General features: G+C 40.7%; 1 protein-coding gene across 47 annotated transcripts in view; it reads left to right on the forward strand.

Moving 5' to 3' along the window:
* The window catches only part of CELF4 (CUGBP Elav-like family member 4), a 676,700-nt gene extending 658,747 nt beyond the window's left edge, over nucleotides 1-17,953 (forward strand). For all 47 annotated transcript variants that reach the window (XM_035566000.1, XM_035565962.1, XM_035565983.1 and 44 more), the window contains one exon: nucleotides 17,826-17,953. In XM_035566000.1, coding sequence (XP_035421893.1) covers nucleotides 17,826-17,953 — 128 coding nt within the window. The remainder of the gene's footprint in view (nucleotides 1-17,825) is intronic.
* Nucleotides 17,954-21,978: the final 4,025 nt, after the last annotated feature.

Consider the following 21,978-nt stretch of genomic DNA (forward strand, 5'->3'; position numbering starts at 1 on the left):
AGTATAGACCACACTTCTTTCTCCTTCACACTCATCTATCCCCATGGCCTGTCCATCACCCTGTCTATCCCCATGGCCTGAGCCTCCACCACACCAACCACATCAGCATCTCCTTGAGATTCTCCTCCGGTACTGCCCTTTCCACCCGAGTTATTAATTTCACTTTCACAGCCCTTCACAATTCTGTCTGTCTTTCTCCTGTCCCTAGCTCTTCACTCAGTGCCCAATCTGCAGCCTCTTCCCATCCACTTCTTTTACAACTAGCACGTTTCTCCTCACCGGGCCTTCCTGTCCTTCTCTAGTGAAATGGCAGGACCACCACAGGAGTTGTCTCACTTAAGGAAAAATTACACTTAATAAGGGTTTTCTTAAAGACAGCAACTCCCATTCTCACAGCAGGCTGACCTGGGATGTCTTGCACAGAGGCACAATGTCTCACAGCCTAACCATCAGCTTCTGCAGGGCTCTGGGTCTACATTTTGTCTCTGTGCAAGGCATGCACTTCCCACTACACACTGTAAGCTCATCTGTATATATACTGAATGTCAGAGGACATGCAATATATCTATATGCTGATCACAATGGTTCTATTGAAAACTTCCCTCTCAGATATGCAGAGAATTTTATTGTGACCAGTTGGTGTACAAGGCAAAAAGAAAACTTGGATAAAATGATGGCATTAAAGCTGCTAAGGCAAGTAGTGAATGTGAGAAGAGCTGCTCTTCATGCTGCCCACACAAAGCTAATTCTCCCTCTGTAGGGTAGGGTGATGCTACTATACAGTTGTAATTTCAGCAGCACTCAGCGTTGTCACATAGAACACACTTTAAGAAGGCATTTGAAGACATTAAACTAGTGAAATGCAAAGACAACCATGTTCTAAGAAAATGTTTTAACAGAGAAGAGAAAGAAAAGGATAGGTTTGGGCAATATTAATTAGGAAGACATGACAGAAATTAGAAAAATGAGGACGTGGATGGAACAGCAGAGGCCAAATGATTACCCCGAGGTGTCAGATAAGATGTAGATAAATTAAAGCCAGAGGAATTGCTGTACTGGTGCACTTGGAAATTCATTCCTCCAGCCTCCTCCAGCCTCCAGCCTCCAAGAGCAGCAAGCACCTGGGTGTGCCAGCTCTGCGTGACACTGAGCAGTGGGCACTGCAAGGGCAGCTCTGCGCCACGTAGAGTCCACCCAACTGTTGCTGATGGGGCCCCCAGTTTGGCAAAACAACTAATCTTCTTTGAAGATGCCAAAAGAGATAAGAAAACACCACTTGATGAGGGTCATAGTAGTTAATTACCCTCACCATGAAATATTTCTATTCCCTACTCAGTTTTTTCTAGCTCCTATATTGTGAGCCAAGGGACCAAGACTAAAGGTGAGAAAAGCAGTGAGGAATGAGGACCAGACACAGGAGGGGATGAAGCTCAGGAGAGGGGCTGAGACATAGGTAGAGCTTGTGTTGTGTTATTAAAAACACATTGTGGCAGTTCAAGACTGCAGCGTGGTGGCAGAAAGGTGGGGTGGGAGATGCAAGGCAGCAGGCAGGTCATGGCAGTCTGCAGAGTTTCAGCTTGGAAGCTGAAACAGAAAGAGCAGAAACATCGAGAGACTGGGCTATGCAGGGCCCCAGGACCAGGGGCATTGCACATCAGGTCTAAAGAGCATTGGCAGCACTCCATAAGACCTAAGAGTGGAACAACAGACCCCGAGGTACATCAGAAAAATATTGCTCAGCACCTGCTCGCAATGTGCCTCCAACAAACCCTGCCAAAGCTGGCAGTTTCTCATTTAATTAAAAAAAAAAAAAAAAAAAAAAAAAAAAAGCTCTCCTTAAATTCGTCCAAGAAAATGAGTATGTCCAAGAGTAAGGTGATGTACTGGTAAGAAATTCCAGCCCCATGTTCCCATCTCATCTGGGTGATGATGGGTTAACTGTGTGCCTGTTTCCCCCTCTTGTAGCAGGACACTGATTCCTTTACATGGGGGTTTGAGACATATGCATGAGGAGAGTTATTTATCAACTCAAAGGTTTTTTGTTTTGAGGATTTTGTTGTTTTTTTTTTTTTCCTCTGTCTCTTCCTTTTTCTCACCAGATAAAATAATTATTAGAAAGCACTTGGGATGGAGATGGAGCTCTGCTTGCTGGTGTTACCAGTACTATGATTAAATTTGATTTTTTTCCTTTTTACCTTTAACCTGATTTCAAACTTCCTAAGAAAAATCTCTGCCCCAGACTTTCTCCCTGTAGCCCACAGAGCTAGGCTATGTCCTCTGCTTTTCATGATCTATGGCAATTAATTTTGTTTCAGTTCCCTGGACAATATCATATTGCCATAGCCGTACAGCCATGGGTTTCAGGCCAAAGTTCAGAGAGTAATGAAAGAAACCACTAATTTTAGTGCCTGAGTTGGGACAATATAGGGAAAATTTTCCAGGTGTATTACAATACAGAAATACAGAAGTTTATATTTACTAGATCCAAATATCAAAATTATTATAATCCAAAGCAGCCAGGCTCTGAGACTTCAGATCCACAGAGTGAGGAAGGGACAGTTCTCCAGCTGATAAGGAAAGAGTTGTGTGAGTAAGAAAGTGAAGGAAGAGTTCATCAAACTCACTGCACAGCACCTCCAGCCGCTGCAGTTGGTTGGGGGAGGTTTTAGGGGGAGGAGGAGGAGCAGGAGAAGTATTAGGGCTGTAAGCCACTATTCATTTACAAACTATAATTAATTTGATGTTTAGATTAATTTCTGATGCACTCTCAAAGGTGCACTGAAAGCATTTTTCCTTTATTATAATGTTGATTGCTTATTGGGGAGATAAATCTAACTGTCAGTTATGCACTGACTTACCAAAACTTTCAGACCAAGCAAGCATGTATGCATAAGGAACAGCTGTTTGCAGCTCTCCAGTTAAAGGGATAGCTATGTCTTTTCCCAATAACTCACATTAAAGAAAATCTATACATTCTACACACAGACTTCTGCTTTCTTTTGTAGTTTAACAATTTATTAGACAAGAATATGTTAGCAGAATCTATGTTCTATTTATCTGTCTGTCCTTGTGTCTATCACTATTCTATCCATCTCTGCACCCAAGTGATAGATGTAGTCCATCCAGAATATGTCTAGAAGTTATGTATATGTTTGTACATACCTACTCACACACACACACAATCATTTAAAACATTTTCACTCATGGTGTAATTAGACAGAGGAACTCATTACTGCAGGGTCTTTGTGGCTACTCATTTAATGAACTTCAAAGGAGGAATGGCCATTTATGTGACTAATGGAAGTGACCGATGTTAAGAGTTAATGCCAGAAGAAAGAAAAGAGAAAAAAAAAAAGTTTTGAAAGAGATTAAAAACTTAATGCTCTGGGCTTCAAATCGATCCTTCAGCTTTGGGAACTAGGAAAAGAACCTGATGGGTTTTTCACATGTGCCTGAACAGCATGCTATTTACTGCCACCTCCTCTAAAAATACTTTGATTTTAGATAGAGTAGATGAACCCTAATTAGATACAGCTGGTCCTCCCTATGCTCAAAGGATATCATAGTTTCAAATGCAAACACTCCCATGTGTAGAAATGCCAGAGAAGAGGCCCTAGTACTACTTTCATTCGGTCCAGAAGTTTCTGTTCAGAAAACAGTGACCCCTTCAACAGGCAGGCCCATTTCTGAACTCAAGGTGATTGAACTGCTGAACATGGACTTACCACATCCTGCTCTTGTGAGACTGCAGACCTACAACAACATTTAGGCTTTCCATTACATCTGTTTTTATTTTGTTTTCCCCAAATCTCTCTCATTCAAGGTGAATTTGAGCTGTAGAACAAGTGTTTCTCCATCAGTCCATCCGTCCGTCCATCCATCCATCCATCCATCCATCCTCACATATTTATCTTCAACTTCTTTATATCTGTCTGTCCTTTCTCATTTGCTATACAGGACTGCTCTTCAGCATTTTGAAGTCTGTCAGCTAGCTTGTTACAGAGCAGCTGTTCAATAGATCCTCACAGCTCTCTGCTTGGCCCCAGGCCTTCCTTCCCGCACAATATTCAAACCCTGCTATGAATATGAATTTATTATTATTTCCTCATCTGTTTTCCTAAGGCCCTTCCCAGCAGAGCATTTGAGAGGTTCATGAAGCTGAGAAACAGCGTTTTCACAGTGCTCATGTCATCCTCATTTCACCAAGGGGATGGTGAGACATAGAAAGATATTCAAAACTATTTATTAATCTTAGATGCCTCATCTGAGATGCCACAAGCCTGACTGGTCTGTTTGCGTTTTCTCAAAATATCTAACACAATGCAGGGCATGCTATGTTTATGTTCACTTCAGATGCAGTACAGGCATGCAGCCTTTCCATAACAGCAAAATCTCAGGTCACACACTGACTGAGCACCAAGAAAAAAATAAAGAGGCCTCGCATATCAGCTCATGCACTATGCCATAACTATCTCTATCTTTTCAACATTTGTATGCCTTTGGCTCTAGTTGGTCCAGGACAGTTACCTCATGGCTGGACGTTTTTGGGGCATGGCTCAGGGGTGGCAAGATACAAGGGATCATCCCTAAACAGTGGTATAGACAAGACTACCCCTCTCTTCGGGATAAGAGAGTTTAGTCATAAGGATAGAAGCCATGATGTGCCATATGCACTCAGAGCCTGCAGATTTTATTTACTAATAAGAAAGTAGCCTAGGAGATCTTATTAAGGGATTTTGTGATACGTTGTTCACCCAGCGTAATTGGGATGTCATGCAAAAAATAGGCGTCAAGTCCACTTCTCCAAGGCAGCATTTGGTTGTACAACTACACCACAAAACCATCCTTTCCCTGCCTTATTTACTGTCTATATTCCAACACTAGCAATAATGAGTCTGATACATTGCCATCTTCCTCACCCTGTTCTGTTATTCATTCTCTACAGTAATTAAAACAAGGATGCCATGAAAAAGAAAAATACAGAAACGTGGTTAGAAGCGATACCTTAATGCATATACAAAACAATACAAAATTAAAATTTTATACATAACATCAATTCTTGCATTTTTTAACTCTTCAGTGCTTCATTTTGTAATCTTATCATTGCTTTAGTGTATTGGTGCATGTGATATCTTACTTTCTCAAGTAAGCAAACCAAAACCAATGCATAAAATGCGATGAGCATCTTCAGATAGTGTACACTGACATCACTAAGGTTGTCACCAGAAAAACAATTGGTAGATCCCCATAAAAATGAGTACCTTTCCTCACCATTCCTACTTTCAACTATTTAAAATCCACAACCAAATTCAACCTCATCCCCACTCTCCCCAGTCCTGATCTGTAATATATTACATATGTATATATATATTTATATATATACATATATGTATTTATATATATATTTGTATATATATATGTATTTATATATGCATATTTATATATATATATATTTCCCCAATAGGGAATATGTCTGCAGATTATCAAAAACAATGAAAACAGCTGAACTAGGGATGCTTAAGATGCTAAGGGATGCTAAAATGACTATAAAATCGTAGCCTAACCTTAAGGAGGTGAATTTTCTGAGTAAACGCCTGTTGTTAGCTTGCAGCTGATTTCTGTAAATGAGTTTGTGAAAGCCAGATGGAATAAGAAATTCTGAACGGAATCAGATGAAGCCTATGGTCAAAATGCTTTTGTGTTAAACTCCATGAAGAGGTGTTCTTATAACATCCTTTCTACTTTCATTAGCTAAGGGATGAGTGTATAATCATTGGAAGCATGAGTGTTAGGTAGAAAATAAGGCTTTATAATTATGATCGGTAATTCCATTTTGGGTTTATCCATCATAATTTGTTAAGGTCATGGGGATTATTAATCATAAATTGTGGAAATTGATGTTTCTGTCTATTAATAGATTCACAGAGCCTGTCAGGGACCCGAGGAGTCCAGCCTCCTGCCCAAAGCAAGGTCATCTGTGGGGTCAGATCTCAGAATTGCTCAGGGATTTATCTAGTCAAGTCTTGAAAACCTCCAAGGATGGAAATTCATTTGGTCAGCCTGCTCCAATACTTGTTGGCCTTCATGGTGAAAAAGCTTTTCTTTATATCCAGTCTAGAACTCTCTTATTTCAATTTCTGTCCCTTGTCTCTTGTTGTCCTACCATCCACCACTGTGAAAAGACTATGTCATTTCTCTCTCAAAGGGCAAGTTCATCAGCCCTTGGCCATCCTGATGGACCTATGCTAAACTCACTTCGCTTTGTTAGTGTCTTTCCTGTGCTGGAGGCAGGGTTGGGGGAAGGAGGATGCCCAAAACTGGATGTAGTATCCAGATGTGATCTAGTAAGTGCTGAGCAGAGAAGAGTAATCACTTCCCTGTTTGACTGCCTGTGCTCTTGTTAATAGAGCTCAAAATACTCTTGGCCTCCCTTGCAGCTAGGGCACACCACTGATGAGATCCTCTAGTAATGTAACCCATGGAAAACCTAGAGACGGTGGGACTCAGCCTTCTTACACCAGCCAGGTATCAGTCCCCTTGATATTTTGAGAGGCATATTTAATGTTTTAAAAGGGAGGAGCTAACATCTAAGAGCAGCTGCTTTCTTTGACTACTGAACAGACAATAGGCTTTCTCCATTTTTTGCAGACATGACCTACAAATCCGATTTTGTGTTCTGACCATTTAAAGGAAAAATTACGTGACTGTTCTAAAGAGAGGTTCCTAATTACCCTTTAAAGTCCTTCTCCAGTAAGGTTTCCAGAAATTGTAAGGTTTTTTCCCTTGTCATTGTGCATCTCCTGATATGGCTGAACAGACTGCAGAAGGATTCTTGTGTTATTGAGATTTTAAAAATGCTTATGAGAGAATAGTTTTTCTTTATTTATTTTAACAATCAATGCAAGACCCACATTTTTAGGAGAAACTTACATTTTTACCCCACTTCTTCAAATTAAGATCCCTGTCCAAATTGTCAAAAGCCATACTGCATTTCTTAAATCTTAAGTTTTCTTAACCAAAGGCATTTTCATAAATGTGTTTTCCAGTGATATTTCTACTCCTCTCATTTCAGTAATTAAAATACAAGTTTATTTTTCCATCTCCCTCTCAAAGATGGATAAAGAGTTCATTCAGGAGGGTCATTGTGCAGGTGCCCCAAAAGCCAGAATTAGATCATGCTTTCGATAATCAGTGATACATCTCAAATCCCACAGACTGAGTAGAACTCTTCAGAGGGACTGCAGAAGGCTTTTCACAGGGCTTCACAGAGATCTCCAGGATTCAGGGTACTCATTTGAAGGCCATTAGCGGTAAATGCTTTGCTGGCAGACCCAGAGGAACTTAGCAGCAGCTACAATATAATATGAAGGTGTTTAATTCTCATTGATGTTAATGACAAGAGAAGCTAGCTGATCATCTCTGTCCATTGCAGGTAATCAAAAATGCAGAGGTCTTACACTGGCACTGAAAGGACCACAGATTTAACAGTTGGATCTGGATCAGTACTTTATCTTACATTTTAAAATGTATAACTCCTTTCTCCTGGTGGTACACAGCATGGTTCAGTGCCAGTTCACAACCTACTGATGTAAATATTAAGAGATTTTCTCTTTTCTTTTTCTTCCAAATGAATCACTGAATATGAGGAGGTTGTTTGTTTGTTTTTTTCCCTGTTGATTTCACTTTTAGTTTTGTTAGCTGTTTTTCATACAGTGGCCTCCATAAAAATAAATGTATTGGTTTGACAAGCATGGCCAAAAGCTATTCATCGCTGTTTCTGCCTTCTGAACAGAAACTTCTGGACTGTCCAACAAGAGAAGCTTCTAGTCCTTTTATGCGTATTAGGTTGCCCTAACCTACCCATAATGAGGTGTCAGATACGCAATGACATAAAGGGGAGAGATGGTTAGTTTGCTATCTAAGTAATGATCAGCAAGGAGCAAGATTCCCATTCTGTACATCGCTACAAACAGAACAGATCTATTTCAGAGACTCCCCAGGACAGGAGAGAACTGATAAAAAAAGTCATTAGTGCAATTTGTATTGCACCTTCCTTGTCTGTTTCTTTTTGGTTTTGATTTTTTCTTTTCTTTAATTAATCCAGGAAGGAATTTTCCTTCTCACCATGAAATACTGTCAACAGGAGGGTGATTTTATGGTGACTGTCTCTTGTAGATGAAGGAGGATGGCTGTTTTTTTCAGTAGCTGCAGTGTTCATATATAGCTTCTTTATCAAGAATCTGCAAATTCAGTGGGTTCCAAGAAAGAACATGGCATCAAAGAAATGAAGATTAACATGAGAAATGGAGTGGGACACCTCTGATGGGAGCTTCAGTAGTTACTTTCATCTTGTTTATATGATACAACTCCAACAAAACCGATGTAAAAATAACCATCTTGATTCAGCGACACTCATAGACTCATAGAATCACAGAATGATTTCTGTTGGAAGGAACCTTAAATACCATCTAGTCCCAAGCCCCATGTCATGCACAGGGACTCCTTCCACAAGACCAGGCCCCAGCCAGCCTAGCCTTGGATGCATCTTTAATTTAGCACCTACTTAGGTCTCACTCATAGCTTGCATAAAACCTATACTAAGTTAATTCTTTTCTTCTAGTTTTACACCAGCAGAAGACCTTGTCTCCTGAAAAGTTCATCCACTTTTTCCAACCATGTACTTTCCCCATAAACCCTATACTGACACATCATGACCTCAGATATTCACAAGGAAGGCTCAGAAAGCAAGTCAAGAAGAGTTCCTCTCATCCAAGAAAGAAACAAATACCATTCGCTTATCTGTAGGTGATTCCTTGCTGGCTAGCTTGTTCCTTATGAGGAAGATATTTATCAGATGAGTTGGAATATGATCTACATGTTAGTTAGTTAGATGAACTACAGTGCTTCTTGTTCACAGTGTACATGTATGTATATTGGACTAACGTTTGTTTCATGAGGTCTCCAAAGACTAGCTGGAGCCTGAATCATTCACTTCTTCCATCCATTCATTGGATGACTTCAATTCCTACTTAGCAAAATGGGTAGACCCACAGTCCACAGCATCAGAGAAATAGTTGCTCATCCTTTATACAAGTTGTGTACACAGGGAAATAAGAGAATAAGAGAAGTTTTAACATTACCTCCATTCATAGGATGAAAAATCTGTTATCAGATTTTTGCTTCTTCTTTTCCTCTTTTTAGAAAATGTTGGTCCTGATCAGGTGCCCTGGTTGCAGATGTATGTGAGTCAAAACCCCAGATCAGGCCATGCAGTAATTTAAACTGTCCAAATTTTGGTCTAATCTTGAATTTTAATCATTTGCTTTCAGTGGAGTTATGTCAGTAATTTCTATATGAAAGAACAGATTGCAAAAGAGAAGAATAATAGAAATAAAAGTCTTTCTTGGTTAGAACCACGATATTCAGGGTCAGCATCTACAGCTCTCAAACTTCAGTAACTGCTTCTTTGAAGCAGTATCTGGGGAGCATCCAACTGACTATGCACAATACCAGGGACCACTTCTCTGTACATTCAAGCTCACACTGCCTCAGTGTATGGAAGTAGTTGCATGCTTGGGAAGATGGGAAGGTGACATCAGGAAGATGCTCATGTATTTCTAGCTACCTTCTGCACTGGGCGTTCTGACCTTTAGAGAAAGTTAATCATGCCATCTACTTTCACTCTTCATTTAATCTCCCCTTCCCATCTGTTCAGTTTCTCTCAGCTGGAAGTAAGATGAAGAACGAGTACCAGTCAGCTGTCTCAGTGGTCCACAGCCCACACTTTGGGGCCATTTATTGTAAGGCATTAGCATCAATTGTCACCTCTATCATGACAGTTACTGCAGTCCATGCCAGATTAGTAGGCAAGAACTGATTTTCTAAATATCTGAAAAGTGAAATGAACGGTAGATAGACAGACAGATAGATGTGCAGTATCAGAAGGGACTGTTCTGATCCTTTGGACTGAACTCCAAAATAACATATGCCAGATACCTTGGCTCATGTGACAGGTTCAAACCTTCTGCTTGAGTCATAGCATCCCTTTTAGAAAATCTCTTAATCAAGATTTCATGTGATAGGTGCTCCACCCCTATTGCTAAACAAGATGTTCCAAAATAGTTAATTACCTTCACTATTTAAAAAATGCAGACTCAGTGTCTTATTTCCATTTTAAATTTGTCAAACGTCTGCTTCCATCCAGTGGAAATCATCAAGCTATTTTTTTTTTCTGTATATATATAAAAAAAAAAAAAAAAAGAAAAAGAAAAACATTCTATTAGAAATTATTTATAGACTATGATTGGAAGACTGTTTAACCTTCTCTTCAATAAACTGTGGCAACTCTTGTTACTTTTTCAGACCTAGAATTATTCTTGCAGTTCTGCATAATTCTTAGACTTTTTTTTTTTTTTAGAGAGATCACCTGAACTAAATGTAGAATTCCAATATGGAACTTTCATGAACCATATTTATAGGTAGCATCACCTCACTATTTCTAGAGGATATTCCCCAGAGACTGGCTTTATCCAGAGAATGTGCCAAGCCCTATAAGTATTTCAGTGTAATCCTGAGAGCTCATGTACTTGGCTGTTAACAAGATACTTACATTCTTGTTATAAGCACTGTTTTCTGTTGTAGAATTCTTCTTTTTATGAGCTATCCACCTGCTTTTTCCCATGGATACTTAATTTTGCATTTTGTTGGGTTAAAATGAGCACTCTCTGACTGAATCCAGCCTACACAGTGACCCAGGTCAGCCTGACTTACTTCTGTCATTATTTACCCCTTCTGGTATGACTGGGAAATTTTACCAGTAATTACTTTAGATATCTTCCAGGTAGTTTTAGAGAAACTGAATAGCACAGAGATTTCAGCATGCTCCTGGAGGAGCCTACTAAAAACTCCTCAATATTGTAAGTCACAATTTACAGTTTTTCCGGTGGTATTTCAGTTATCCAATTTTTTAGAAGTTTAATATGGGCTGCTTTCCTTTTCTGTAAAAAAAAAATCTCTGTCAAATTCTCTAGAAGGGTTTAAGTAAACTCTATGAAAACTTACTTTATTAACCAAACTTGCGATTTCATGAGATCAGATTCATTTGATAGATTCTATTTTCCATGAAACCATGCTGATTAGTATTAATTGTACACCATTTAGTTTTTTATCATATTATCTCATATCAATATTTTCATAGTTTTACATAGGCTTATGAAAGATTAACTAAGTTTACCTGGTCATCTGGTTTACATCCTTGAAAATTAAGAATAGATTTTTTCTGGAGCACTTTGAAGCTTTTTTAATATTCCATAAATATATAAAATGAACATAAATGCTTCAGCAAATTTCTTAGCCAATTCTTTGAATATTCTGGGGTTCCAATTATCCCACAGATTTGAAATATTTAATAGTAGTTGTTTAGCATAGTCATCAGTTAATAGCTGTTCATACATTACAAAATGGGTGGATGGATGGATGGATGGATGGATTGGATAACTGGATAGACGGATCCCACTTGGACATGATTAAACATCAGTGGAAGGTTAAATATTCCAAAAAGTCATCCAACACTATTAGACACTGGAAAAGAGCTGAAGTACTATGCCCTTGATCTGCAGACATACTCCTTTATTGAGTATTCCAGTACCCATAAATCACCTTACAATACAATACCTTCCAATGCACACATACATTATAAAGCTACTTACATACAGATTGTATCCTGAAATTCTTTACAGCACTAAAAAAAATGCAAGACAGCAGCTAGTACATTGTGTAAAGAACATAGCAAGGTAAAGACCTTGCAAGGCAATTAAAGGAAAGCCTCTATTCTCTGATAAGACTAATAAACATGGGAAAAGAGAAACTGAACAGTCTTAGAAATTAAATGTACTGAGGTAGCGAGGAACTGCAGGGTAGCAGGTGAGCTCCCAGTGGGGAGAGAGGGGTGGGATCTCCTCCCCGACACCCTTTCCCCAGAGAAGGCCTCAATGATTTGAGCACCTCGTAGTTGCTTTTCCACCAGAAAATGCCTCCTTGCCATTCCTAGAGCCACCCCTTCACTGGTTAGTAACAAAAGCGAGGAACCCAAGCTCTGATGGGACAATGACATTAACAGCCAATTATATTAATATGCAATTCCTTAACTACTAATGCGAGTGTTTGGGAGAAGGAAAAGATCAGGACCATTGGTCTAACCAATTTCCAGTGTTTTCTGCAGCTTCCTCCATCTTAATAGTCTGGTCCAGGCCCCCTCCTATCTTTTGGGTAGCAACACTTTGGGTGCAAGAGAAGCAAGGGGCATGGACTTCTGCACTGGTACCCTGCCTATGTGCACCATGTTTCTTCTCTTTCACTTCATGGAAATTTGCCTTCCACAGACTGAGGCAGATCCTGCAGACCAGAGTATTTCCCTCTTTTTTTTATTTCTCTATTTCCTCTTTTCTTATTCTTATTTTTCTTTGCTGAGAAATGGGTTGAATGACAAGGCGGAAGAGTTCAGAAGAATGAGATCCTTTCCTTAGCTAGTGACGTTCTTAACTGAAGCAACAAGACGTGCTATGAAAGATCCCTCTTGGCAGTCAGAGAAATAGACTGACAGCCAGAACCAGAACAGTGCATCTTTGGCCAAAAAAAAAAAAACAATAAGCATCAATGTCTATATTTCCATTGCAATCTCTTGTGAAGTGCACCACTGAGATACTAGTTCTGTGCAGCATGCACATGGCATATATATCCATAATTCTTCCATACATCCATAACTCTTCTTAGTTTTAGGACAAGTTAAATATTTTTTTCTTTGAGGTTCCTATTTTCCTTTTCACTGCCTGAGACCAGCCTACTTATATAAGTGGACCTGCTATAGGACTGTCTGCCCTCAGTTCAGGAGCCTGGATCAAAAGTTTGTATCTGGACCTGTCACTGACCATAGTCTTGACTTCTAATTTTGGGGATGCTCATTGTAGTTACCAAGCTTTGGGCTGCATCCAGAGAAAGGTTTCTGCTGAAGAGAGGCAGCATGCTATTCCAACCTGGTAGCAGATCATCAAAAGCCTGTTTTGCACATTAACTGCTAATTCTCCTTGCAGCATGCAAAGAGAAACAGAAAACTCACAAAGGCCAATTAGGGATCCATGGGAACCTAACGATGTGCTCATTCAGGCCTGTACTTAGAGCACAAACTAATTCATGGCCATGCAGAGACACTACTCGCTGTGAATGAAAAGTTTACAGTTGCAAAACAGTCTTCAAACGCCCTCTGAGACAGATTGCAAATTCCCTTCTTTATCATCTCAGCCTATTAAAATATAAAATCCACCCGTGAGTAATATCAGCTACATAAAGGCAATGGTGATCGTGCTAGTGTCATGAGGAAGGCATGAAGCTCCTTCAGCAAGCTGCACTACCAAGATTTCATGTGGAAGAAGTGAGGATTTAAACTACAGCTCCCTTCAGGACGTTACCCCTGTTTCCACCTGTAGAAAAAGTTATGCAGGGAAAGAGCAGGACAGGAGAAGCCATGGACTCCAGTGTCAGTACCTTCCTGGAAGTTGCTGTGCAGACTCAGGAAGATTAGGTGCCCTGAGCTGCAATCCCAGCACATTTCTTGATTCTTTGCTGCTTTGATAAATCATTTATTAGAGCAGCCTTTTTACATAATCCCTGGGAAAAAAAAAAAAAAAGAAAAAGATTTATCACAAAATCCCGTCCTCCTACCCACCATTTAGACCAGGACATATATTTCTCTGATTATTAATTAACCGATGCACAGAAACAGCTTTGAGTTTTTTAACCTCTCCCTTTCTCTTTTGTCCTTCAAGAGTATAGATGACAATGCAGAGGTAGTGTTCAAAACACAGATAGCTTCTTGAGCAATGGAAGTGCAAGCACCATTCTTTGAGCCCTGTAGTTATGAACTCAAGCATTAAAGCTATTCAGAAAGCAAGCATGTAAGCAATTTTCCAGGTACACTCATTCTGTCCTTAGTCATACATGTTTAAATCTGGCATAGCACCAGAAGAGTAACAAAGCTGGTTAACTGTCAATAGTGCACATAACAAAAATAAAATGTCATATAATCTATCAGTAGATATTTGATCTGCAAAGAGAAAGGAATATATTGTTAGCATGGCTTGTTTATCTGCTTATCCCTTATCATTGTGAAATCTCAGCTCTCAGGATAAGCCATAGCATTTCTTCTTTTTGGAATCTATCCAGATATCTTCAACAACATGAAATACAACTCCACATAAATAACAGGAAGGGGGAGAGCTGAATGCATCAACAACTTCTGTGCATATCAAGCCCCCTGAAACTAAAACAGTCAAATGAAGCTAGAGGCATTAGCTGCTCTGTCCCTAGGATGTGCTTACATGGAAAATGTGCAATTATTGGCATTTGCCCTCCTCCTTCTCTCTCCACAGCCCACCCAACACAGCCCCTCCACCCTCAGCAGCTAGGCAGTAGAGATTTCTTATATTACAGCAGTGGATATCAGGACAACTAAGGAGAACAAAATAAATAATCCAAATCCGGTCCAGATCTGTGGGCAACTGTTATACCAATAGCATTAAAGTACAACTCCCAGCTTCATTATCTGGTCTAAATGAAATACAGTGAGCAAATCCACTTCTGATCTCTCTTATTAGTCCTATTTGTTAAAATGCTGTATTATTTACAGTTTTGCACAGAATGAGGAAATGGCCTTAGAATTTCATCTTAAAAGCAAAATGATTGTAAAAACTGTAGTGGCTTTGTGAGCTTATCTAATGGCAGGGTTCTTGCAGGGGTCCAACTGTATCAACATCCCAGTACCAGGACTTTCCACCCAATTAAAGGTCTCACCTTGGCAAAAGTAGAAAAATAGTAGACTTCTATCACACTTGGCAGTATTTCTGGTGGAGCTTGTATACATAAGGATTTTGATTCGGCAATTAACACCACTTTGAGGAATGACCCATATAGGCACTAGCCAGTTAACACATTCTTACCTTGAGATGTGAGTCCCAGCTGCAGAACAGCAGCTAAACAACCAGTGGGATTTACAGTGTGATTCATTTGGGCACAGCTAGCTGTCTCCCCCCTCCCCCCTCCGCCCCCCCCCCCAAAAAAAGACAAATTGCATTCTACACTCCACTGACTGTATTGGCTAGACCTCCATCGATTCTTTTAGGATCCCAAGGTGATTTGCTCACAAATGGATGCATGTGTAGACACACTCTAAATGTACATGTCCAGCCAGTAGGAGGTACATTGCAACAGGACCAGTCACAAGAGTAGAAATCAAAGTTCACAGGCAAGGTTCTCCAGCGACATGATATAAGCAATTGTGCAGCTGCAGCCAACTCAGCTTTGATATTTGGTAGCTGTGTCTATATTAGTAAAGTAAACGTACCTGGCACTTTTCTCGAGCACTGGTGCCAGCTGGCACAGGATGGCCCACACCCAAACTATTAAATCCTGTTACTTTCCAGAATATCATGGCAACCTCCAAGCTAACTACTGAAAACAGCTTCTGTCCTGTGCTAATACTCACAGTGCGCCCAGGAATTGTTTGGAGTTAGGCATAAGCCAGACTATGTCAAGAACCTTTCTAAAAATTCAGTGGTATAGATGATTGGGCTTCAGTTTCTCTGAACTTCCCTGGCACAGTTTTAGTTTACTGTTAGAGCTGATGGGTCTTGGATGGCAGTATTAGCAGTCCAGAGGTGATTTTAAAAAGAACTGTCTTTCACTGCAGCTATATTCAAGGACATGAGGTAGCTAGACAGCAAATTTCAGGTTGAAGATCAAGTAAAGTATTTCCAAGGGAGCTTCCAGCAGTATTTAAAGGCTGAATCAACTCAGGTGAAATCAGGAAGTGCTTAGTTTATTCCTTTGCTGAGATCAAATCACAGGGCCTTGTTGAATGATAGATTATTCAACTAGTGAAATGTAAACTGGGAACATAGCCAGTAAGCACCTGGTAAAGAGGTGATTGCAAATGCAGATCCACTGCCATTTAATAATACTTCAGCTCATTACTCACCACAACTCTAGTTTTCTGTTTAGAGATTGATGACTGCCATGAGGTTTGAGCAACACTTCTGCTCACACCTTCAGAGCTGCAGTGTTGGTTCCTCCTCATCCAGGTGGCTGGCAGGATAACTGTGTGGAAAGCCAGTTATTTGGAGCCTCAGCTTCAAGAGGGGAGGATGAGGAGGGATGCCTATTTATTTCATGGGCCTCCCTCTAAAAAACACATCTGCCACACTTAATAAACCTGTTGTCTCACTTTGAGGCTGAGATCATAGGCTAGGTGACCTCTCATAAACCTTTGTTATTAGCCAAAGGCAGGGAGTACAGCTTTAATGCAAGAATGAGGCGGTGTGTTTCTGTATATTTGTGTATTCGTGTGTGTGCTTGTCTTTTCCAAACGAAAGCCACCCTCTGTCATGTTTGAGCCTTGCTTTTGAGGAGGAACTAGACCAGAGAGGACGTGCTGCTGAATGCAGTCACGGAACAGCCCAAGGCTGTAAACCATGCCCGGTGCTGTTGTCAGGAGCAGGTGTATACCTGGCAGCAAATGCTCAGCATTATCTTTTTGAGGGGCTCTAAAGCCGTCTCTTCATTTCAGCCTGTCTGTTGAGAGACACTGGGTTCCTGGGGCTGGTTTGTGCTGCCAAAGCTTTGCAGGGGTGGGAAAACAGATGGCTTTGTCTGGACTGCAGGCTTGTCCAGGCTAGACTTACCTAGAGTTTTTGATCAGAAATATTTTTGGCACACAGGGACATTTCTGGCAAAAGTAGCACAGGAAATTCTTGTACAATGTGATGGCTCCCTGTCTCAGTCATATCTCAGTCTCCTGGTCACTCTAGCTAAAGTCATGTATGGTATGTGCAAATGAGGTCTCCTCCTGGAGCTAACATAAGAAAATAAATAAATAAATAAAAACCTTCGTCAAAGCTGAATGAGTCAGATGCACTGCATCTAGCTTGGTTCTGAGCTATTTTGCCTCTTCTGATCCTCTTCCACTGAGACAAAGAATGGGTGGCCTGTAGGTACATTATTCAATCACTATGGGTGCTTCTGCTGCTGGATGGAGTCCATGGCTGATTAGATGGTGTGCTGGCAAGGTATGAAACTACTTACAGAAACCATGTTAGGAAAGCACTAGTGTTCATATTTCTCAACTGCAGCATCAACATAAAGTAAAGGTCTGCAGTAATTGCCAGTTAATAAAGCTCCTCATATTCTTAAGTGGCCAACAATCAAACTATTCGTGCCAATGAATACCATAATGGAGAGCTTGTTAAATTCACATTTTGCTTATATTGCCATAATAAGGAGATAGCAGTAGGTATATCAGGTTCCCCTCATTTTGAATATTGGAAGGCAAGGAAAGGTTATGTTGGGGTGTGAAGGAGGGTCTAGAAAGAGATGTTACTCAGTCACAGCGGAGGAAAAAAGAACAAGACAGAGAACAAGTGCCTTGAGACCATGCATCACATCTGCTCTAGGGTGACCCAAATCTTCCATGTGCTGGTACTGTGGCACCAGCCTTTGGATCCCCATGCTTCACATAGTCTCGTGTCTGAACTGGCACTCAGACCAGGCACAGCGTCCTGGGACACCAATCTGTAACAACCCCTCCTACCCTCCGTCCCCCATTGGCAACCATCCTCTCCTCACTTTCCAGCCCACCCGTCCACCCTCCTACCTGCTCACTCCCTCCCTCCCGCCACCCTCACCCCCTTCCCCATGTTCATTCTCAGTGGTCGTTGCATGTACACGCCTTGGCCCCCTTCGGCTCATTAAGCCCTCTGCCTTGCCTCATGTTTTGACAGGTTTTGTGAGTTTTGACAATCCTGCCAGTGCCCAAGCTGCCATCCAGGCCATGAATGGCTTCCAGATTGGCATGAAGAGGCTGAAGGTGCAGCTGAAGAGGCCAAAGGATGCTAATCGTCCCTACTGAAGGGTTATGGGAAACACTGGATACAAAGCACTAGCACAGGTAACTGCATGGGGAAGGGGGTGTCAGCTGTGGTTGTAGCCTCTCCTTTGTGCTGTAGACCCTCAAAAAGATTCAGCTCTGCAACTCTCTGGCTTCTGCCTTTTCCACTTAGGCCTCTGGCTAGAGCCACACCACACAGACACACACCTACACATAAACCAGGAACTGTTTGTGCCTCATTAGAAAGAGAGACGGAAGGATGCTTAACGAGGGTTCCCCACCACAGTAGCATCCTGCATCTCTCCAAAGTCTTCCTGGTCACTAGAGGGGAGGCAGCAGCTGTCCTGATTCCCCTTGCTCGGCCAAAGACAGCGTTTCTGGTGGCTGAAGAAAATCAGCAATTAAGCGATGGGACTGGGCTGCAGTTTAATCCCAGGTGACTGGACTGGGACAGTGTCTGTCTCAATAGCTCTGTGTTGCAAATGTTTCAAAGCATTCATCATTCTTCATGCGGTATAGTCTGTATCCAATTTCATCCCAGCATAATAACTATATGTAAATGTCTCCGTGACAACTAAATAACACCTAATTTCTTTGTTCCCAAACCCAAGAAATTAACAGGAGGATCCATGCTGTCATCTTGTTCAGTTGCTGTTAACTTCTGTGTATAGATAAAACCCAAACAAAGCCAAGGAAGCTTTGCTTGAGTGAGGACCTAGACGTATCTGAATGAGGGTCTCATTGTTAGACTCATGTGCTTTGTGTTCTTGGAAAGGAGACAGCTTGATACTACCAGGAAACTTCGAAAACATGTAACAGTGTCAAAACTATCAGAAGCAGCAGCTTGTTTCATTGGAATTCCAGCCTATTAGCAATAACAAAAATGGAGATGTTTCCAAAAATGGAAACGTTTTCCACTGCTGACTGGCCTTTCCATTAGATAATTCTTTGAGAAATTAAATATACAAAATGTATGTGTTTGCTGCAGAGATGGCAAGTTTCTCTGCTGTTAAAGCCATTCCATACCAGAGATTCCCCAACAAACACAGCACTTAGGGTCACCCTAAGCTGCAAAAAGCAGTTTGCATTCCTAAGTTAATGACAGAGAGATGGGTTAGGTAAGCTTTCTAGGCCATTATGACCATAACATCTAAGATTCAGTGATTTTAATTCAGGCCTTTTTGACACACTTAAGGTTCAGGCAGAAAGTCCCCATCTTCAACCCTCCCAAAGAACTATGAACTGATCCAATTTTCCACTGGTATTTCTAATATCTTTGAAAATACCTTATTGTGGTCTTCAGAGCAGTATCCTTTCTATTGAGAATTAAGGAATGGGATTAAAATGTCTTTGAAAGAGGTGCTGCACTGAACAAAACATGGAGCAGACTAAGAAAACTTCCAATAAATGTATTAGGTGCATGTGCTAATTTCAAAGGGGCTTTTAGTACCTCTCTGGCAACAATGACTCAAGATACAACTTCCATAGTCCAGAATATCCTTTATATGTGACTATACAAAGATAATCTTCGATGCAATTTCCCTCTTCACATACCTCTTTTCTTTTCCTTGCTTTTGACAAGGCTTCTTGGAAGCTTGAAACCAAAATATGCTTCCATATTGAAATGCTTTTTGCTTCATCACACTGGCTTTTTTACTGCAGGTTTTGCTCAGAAGTGTTGGGAGAGAGCGGGAGATGCATGCATGATGCTATTTTGTTAAAGCAGGGACTGTCTTTTTGGGGGAGATTTTCAGTAGCACCTGCAAACGGATGAAGGAACACATGTATCTCCCTAGTTGTTTGGCACCAAGAAATAGGTTTATATTGTAGCGTAACTGTGAACACTGAGGATATGCTTGTTTCTTATGGTTGTGCAAGAAAATGCAGGGCTGTATACTCCAGTGTTGTTGAAGATCCATAGGTAAGAGTTTGTGGTGTTTTCCTTATCATGGATCAGCATGAGGTGCTCCAGGTCTAGCTTTTCATAACCAGGCTGACTTTGAGGTCTTAACTTGTTTCCCCCCAAAAAAATCTCTCAGTAATAGGACTAGGATTTGTTGGTTTGTTTTTTTATTGTTTGTTTGGTTTTTGTTGTTTATTTGTTTGTTTTCCCAATAAATTATACAAAAAGGAATCAGCTGGTAAAATGGCAATAAAATTTCAAATCTCTCTCCTAGAGCATTTTTTTTAATTTGCTTATTCAAAGCATGAGAAAAATCTTGAGTAGTTGTCTATGTTTAGGAAGTCCTTTAGCTTTCCAGGCTTTTACTTTGTTTTTAATGCTCCAGCCAAATCATTTCAGTTGTTACCACCAGACTACTTACATCCTCTGCCTCTATCAGAGGTACAGAGAGTCCCTGTCAAAATGTAGTAAATGCAGCTCAAAGGTCCTTATTCTCTTTTAGACTCCCACCTTGATGAACCTATTGAAGGAGCTGAAGAGGTACCTGTCTTGTAGCAGGAGGGAGTTATCCAGGAAGAAAGTTTTGCTTGGGGGTTTTTGTGGTTTTGGTTGGGGTTGTGTTGTTCGGTTTTGTTTTTGTTTTTGTTTTTTCTATCTAACAAAAGGGATTAGTCAAGTGTATGTGGCCCCTGGAGGGCACTGAAGGAGTGTATGTATCCCATGGAAGGTTCTGATTTAGCATGGGAGGTTGTCAGGTCAGACTGAAGAGGACATTTAGTGACAGGAAAGGGTAGTCAAAAGCTCAGAAGGGCTTAGCTACACATCTTTCTTTAGCTTACTTGCTTTCCAGTGCTAGGAGACATCCATACCAGCACCCTAGAAGCAAACACAGGATTTTTAGTCATGATGGCCCAATACAAAGCAGTTTCCAGTCAGGGCACAGGGCTAACCCCTCAGTAATTAGCCCTATTTAGAGGTGGGTCAGTTGTCCTTGGCTCAGCACAGGGTTATTGTACCCCACGGCTGGTTTCATGTGCAGCCTCCAGTCAGCCACCAAATACCACTGGGAGTCTCTTGACACACCTACTCAGTAGACAGTAGCATTAATACAACAATAAGTTTCCTAAAACCACTAGGGTACAAGCCAGCTAAGTCCAAGCACACAGATATCTACTGCAAGGCTAGAAAACAGGTAGCTCCCTTAACTGGAAGAAACACAATAACTCCCGTATGTTTTTTATCTTCTTTTACTTTGGTCACAGCTCTCAAAGTCCTTAGTTCCAATCTGAAGCATGTGAACAACCATATTGACATCAGGGCAATTACTCATGTGCTTCAAGAGTATGCTCAAGAAACTTTTTCATTGAGGATTTTCTAAGGAAAAGCTTTGTTTTAGCAAACTCCTTTCCAAAAATAAGAAGCTGCCAACAAAAAACTCAGGCAGCACCCAGTTTGATGTAATCCATCATAGTGTTTTTTCTCAACCAAGGAAGAAAGATATTAGCTCCATTTTAATTATACATGCACTTTTTTTGTTGTTTTTTAACTTATAAATCTCCCTTTTGGGACACAAGCAGTCTAGGCCACAGTGATTTGAAGTCTTTTGTTTTCCTTGCAAGTGCTCTAAAGTTGCTGTCAAACACTGAAAGGGTCTCTGTGATGTGGCAGATAAGCCCACAAGCTGCTTCAAGCAAAGCCCTGAAGAATTCAGATGGCAAAACATTTCCAAAATGGCCGCCTCTGTTCTCTTTTTTCGTTATAATTAAAGAGGTGGTTATAGCAGGGGAAAAAATAATATATATATATATGAGAATGGGGTTGGGGGAGCAGAAAGCAAAAGAAAGAGGATCATTTGAGGCAACTCTGCCAAAATCAATATATTATATTATAATTCCCCCCTTAGGATCAGAAAGCAAAGATTCAGAGGCACTTCATGTGTCTTTCAGATAGCAAATGCATGAAATAATGAAGAAATAAAAATACTGAAACCCACAGCTCACTTGGGTGGCCATTCCCAGGAGCCCTTAGGTACCCTGCAGTATGACTAAATTGCAGTTGCATAGAAGAACAGTGAAAATCCTGTCCATTCCCCTTCTGTGGCTCTGTTTCAGTCACTGGTTGTTAGCAAATTTTCCACCTCAGG

This window comes from Cygnus atratus, chromosome Z, assembly GCF_013377495.2.
Source record: "Cygnus atratus isolate AKBS03 ecotype Queensland, Australia chromosome Z, CAtr_DNAZoo_HiC_assembly, whole genome shotgun sequence".
Classification (NCBI taxonomy): domain Eukaryota; kingdom Metazoa; phylum Chordata; class Aves; order Anseriformes; family Anatidae; genus Cygnus; species Cygnus atratus.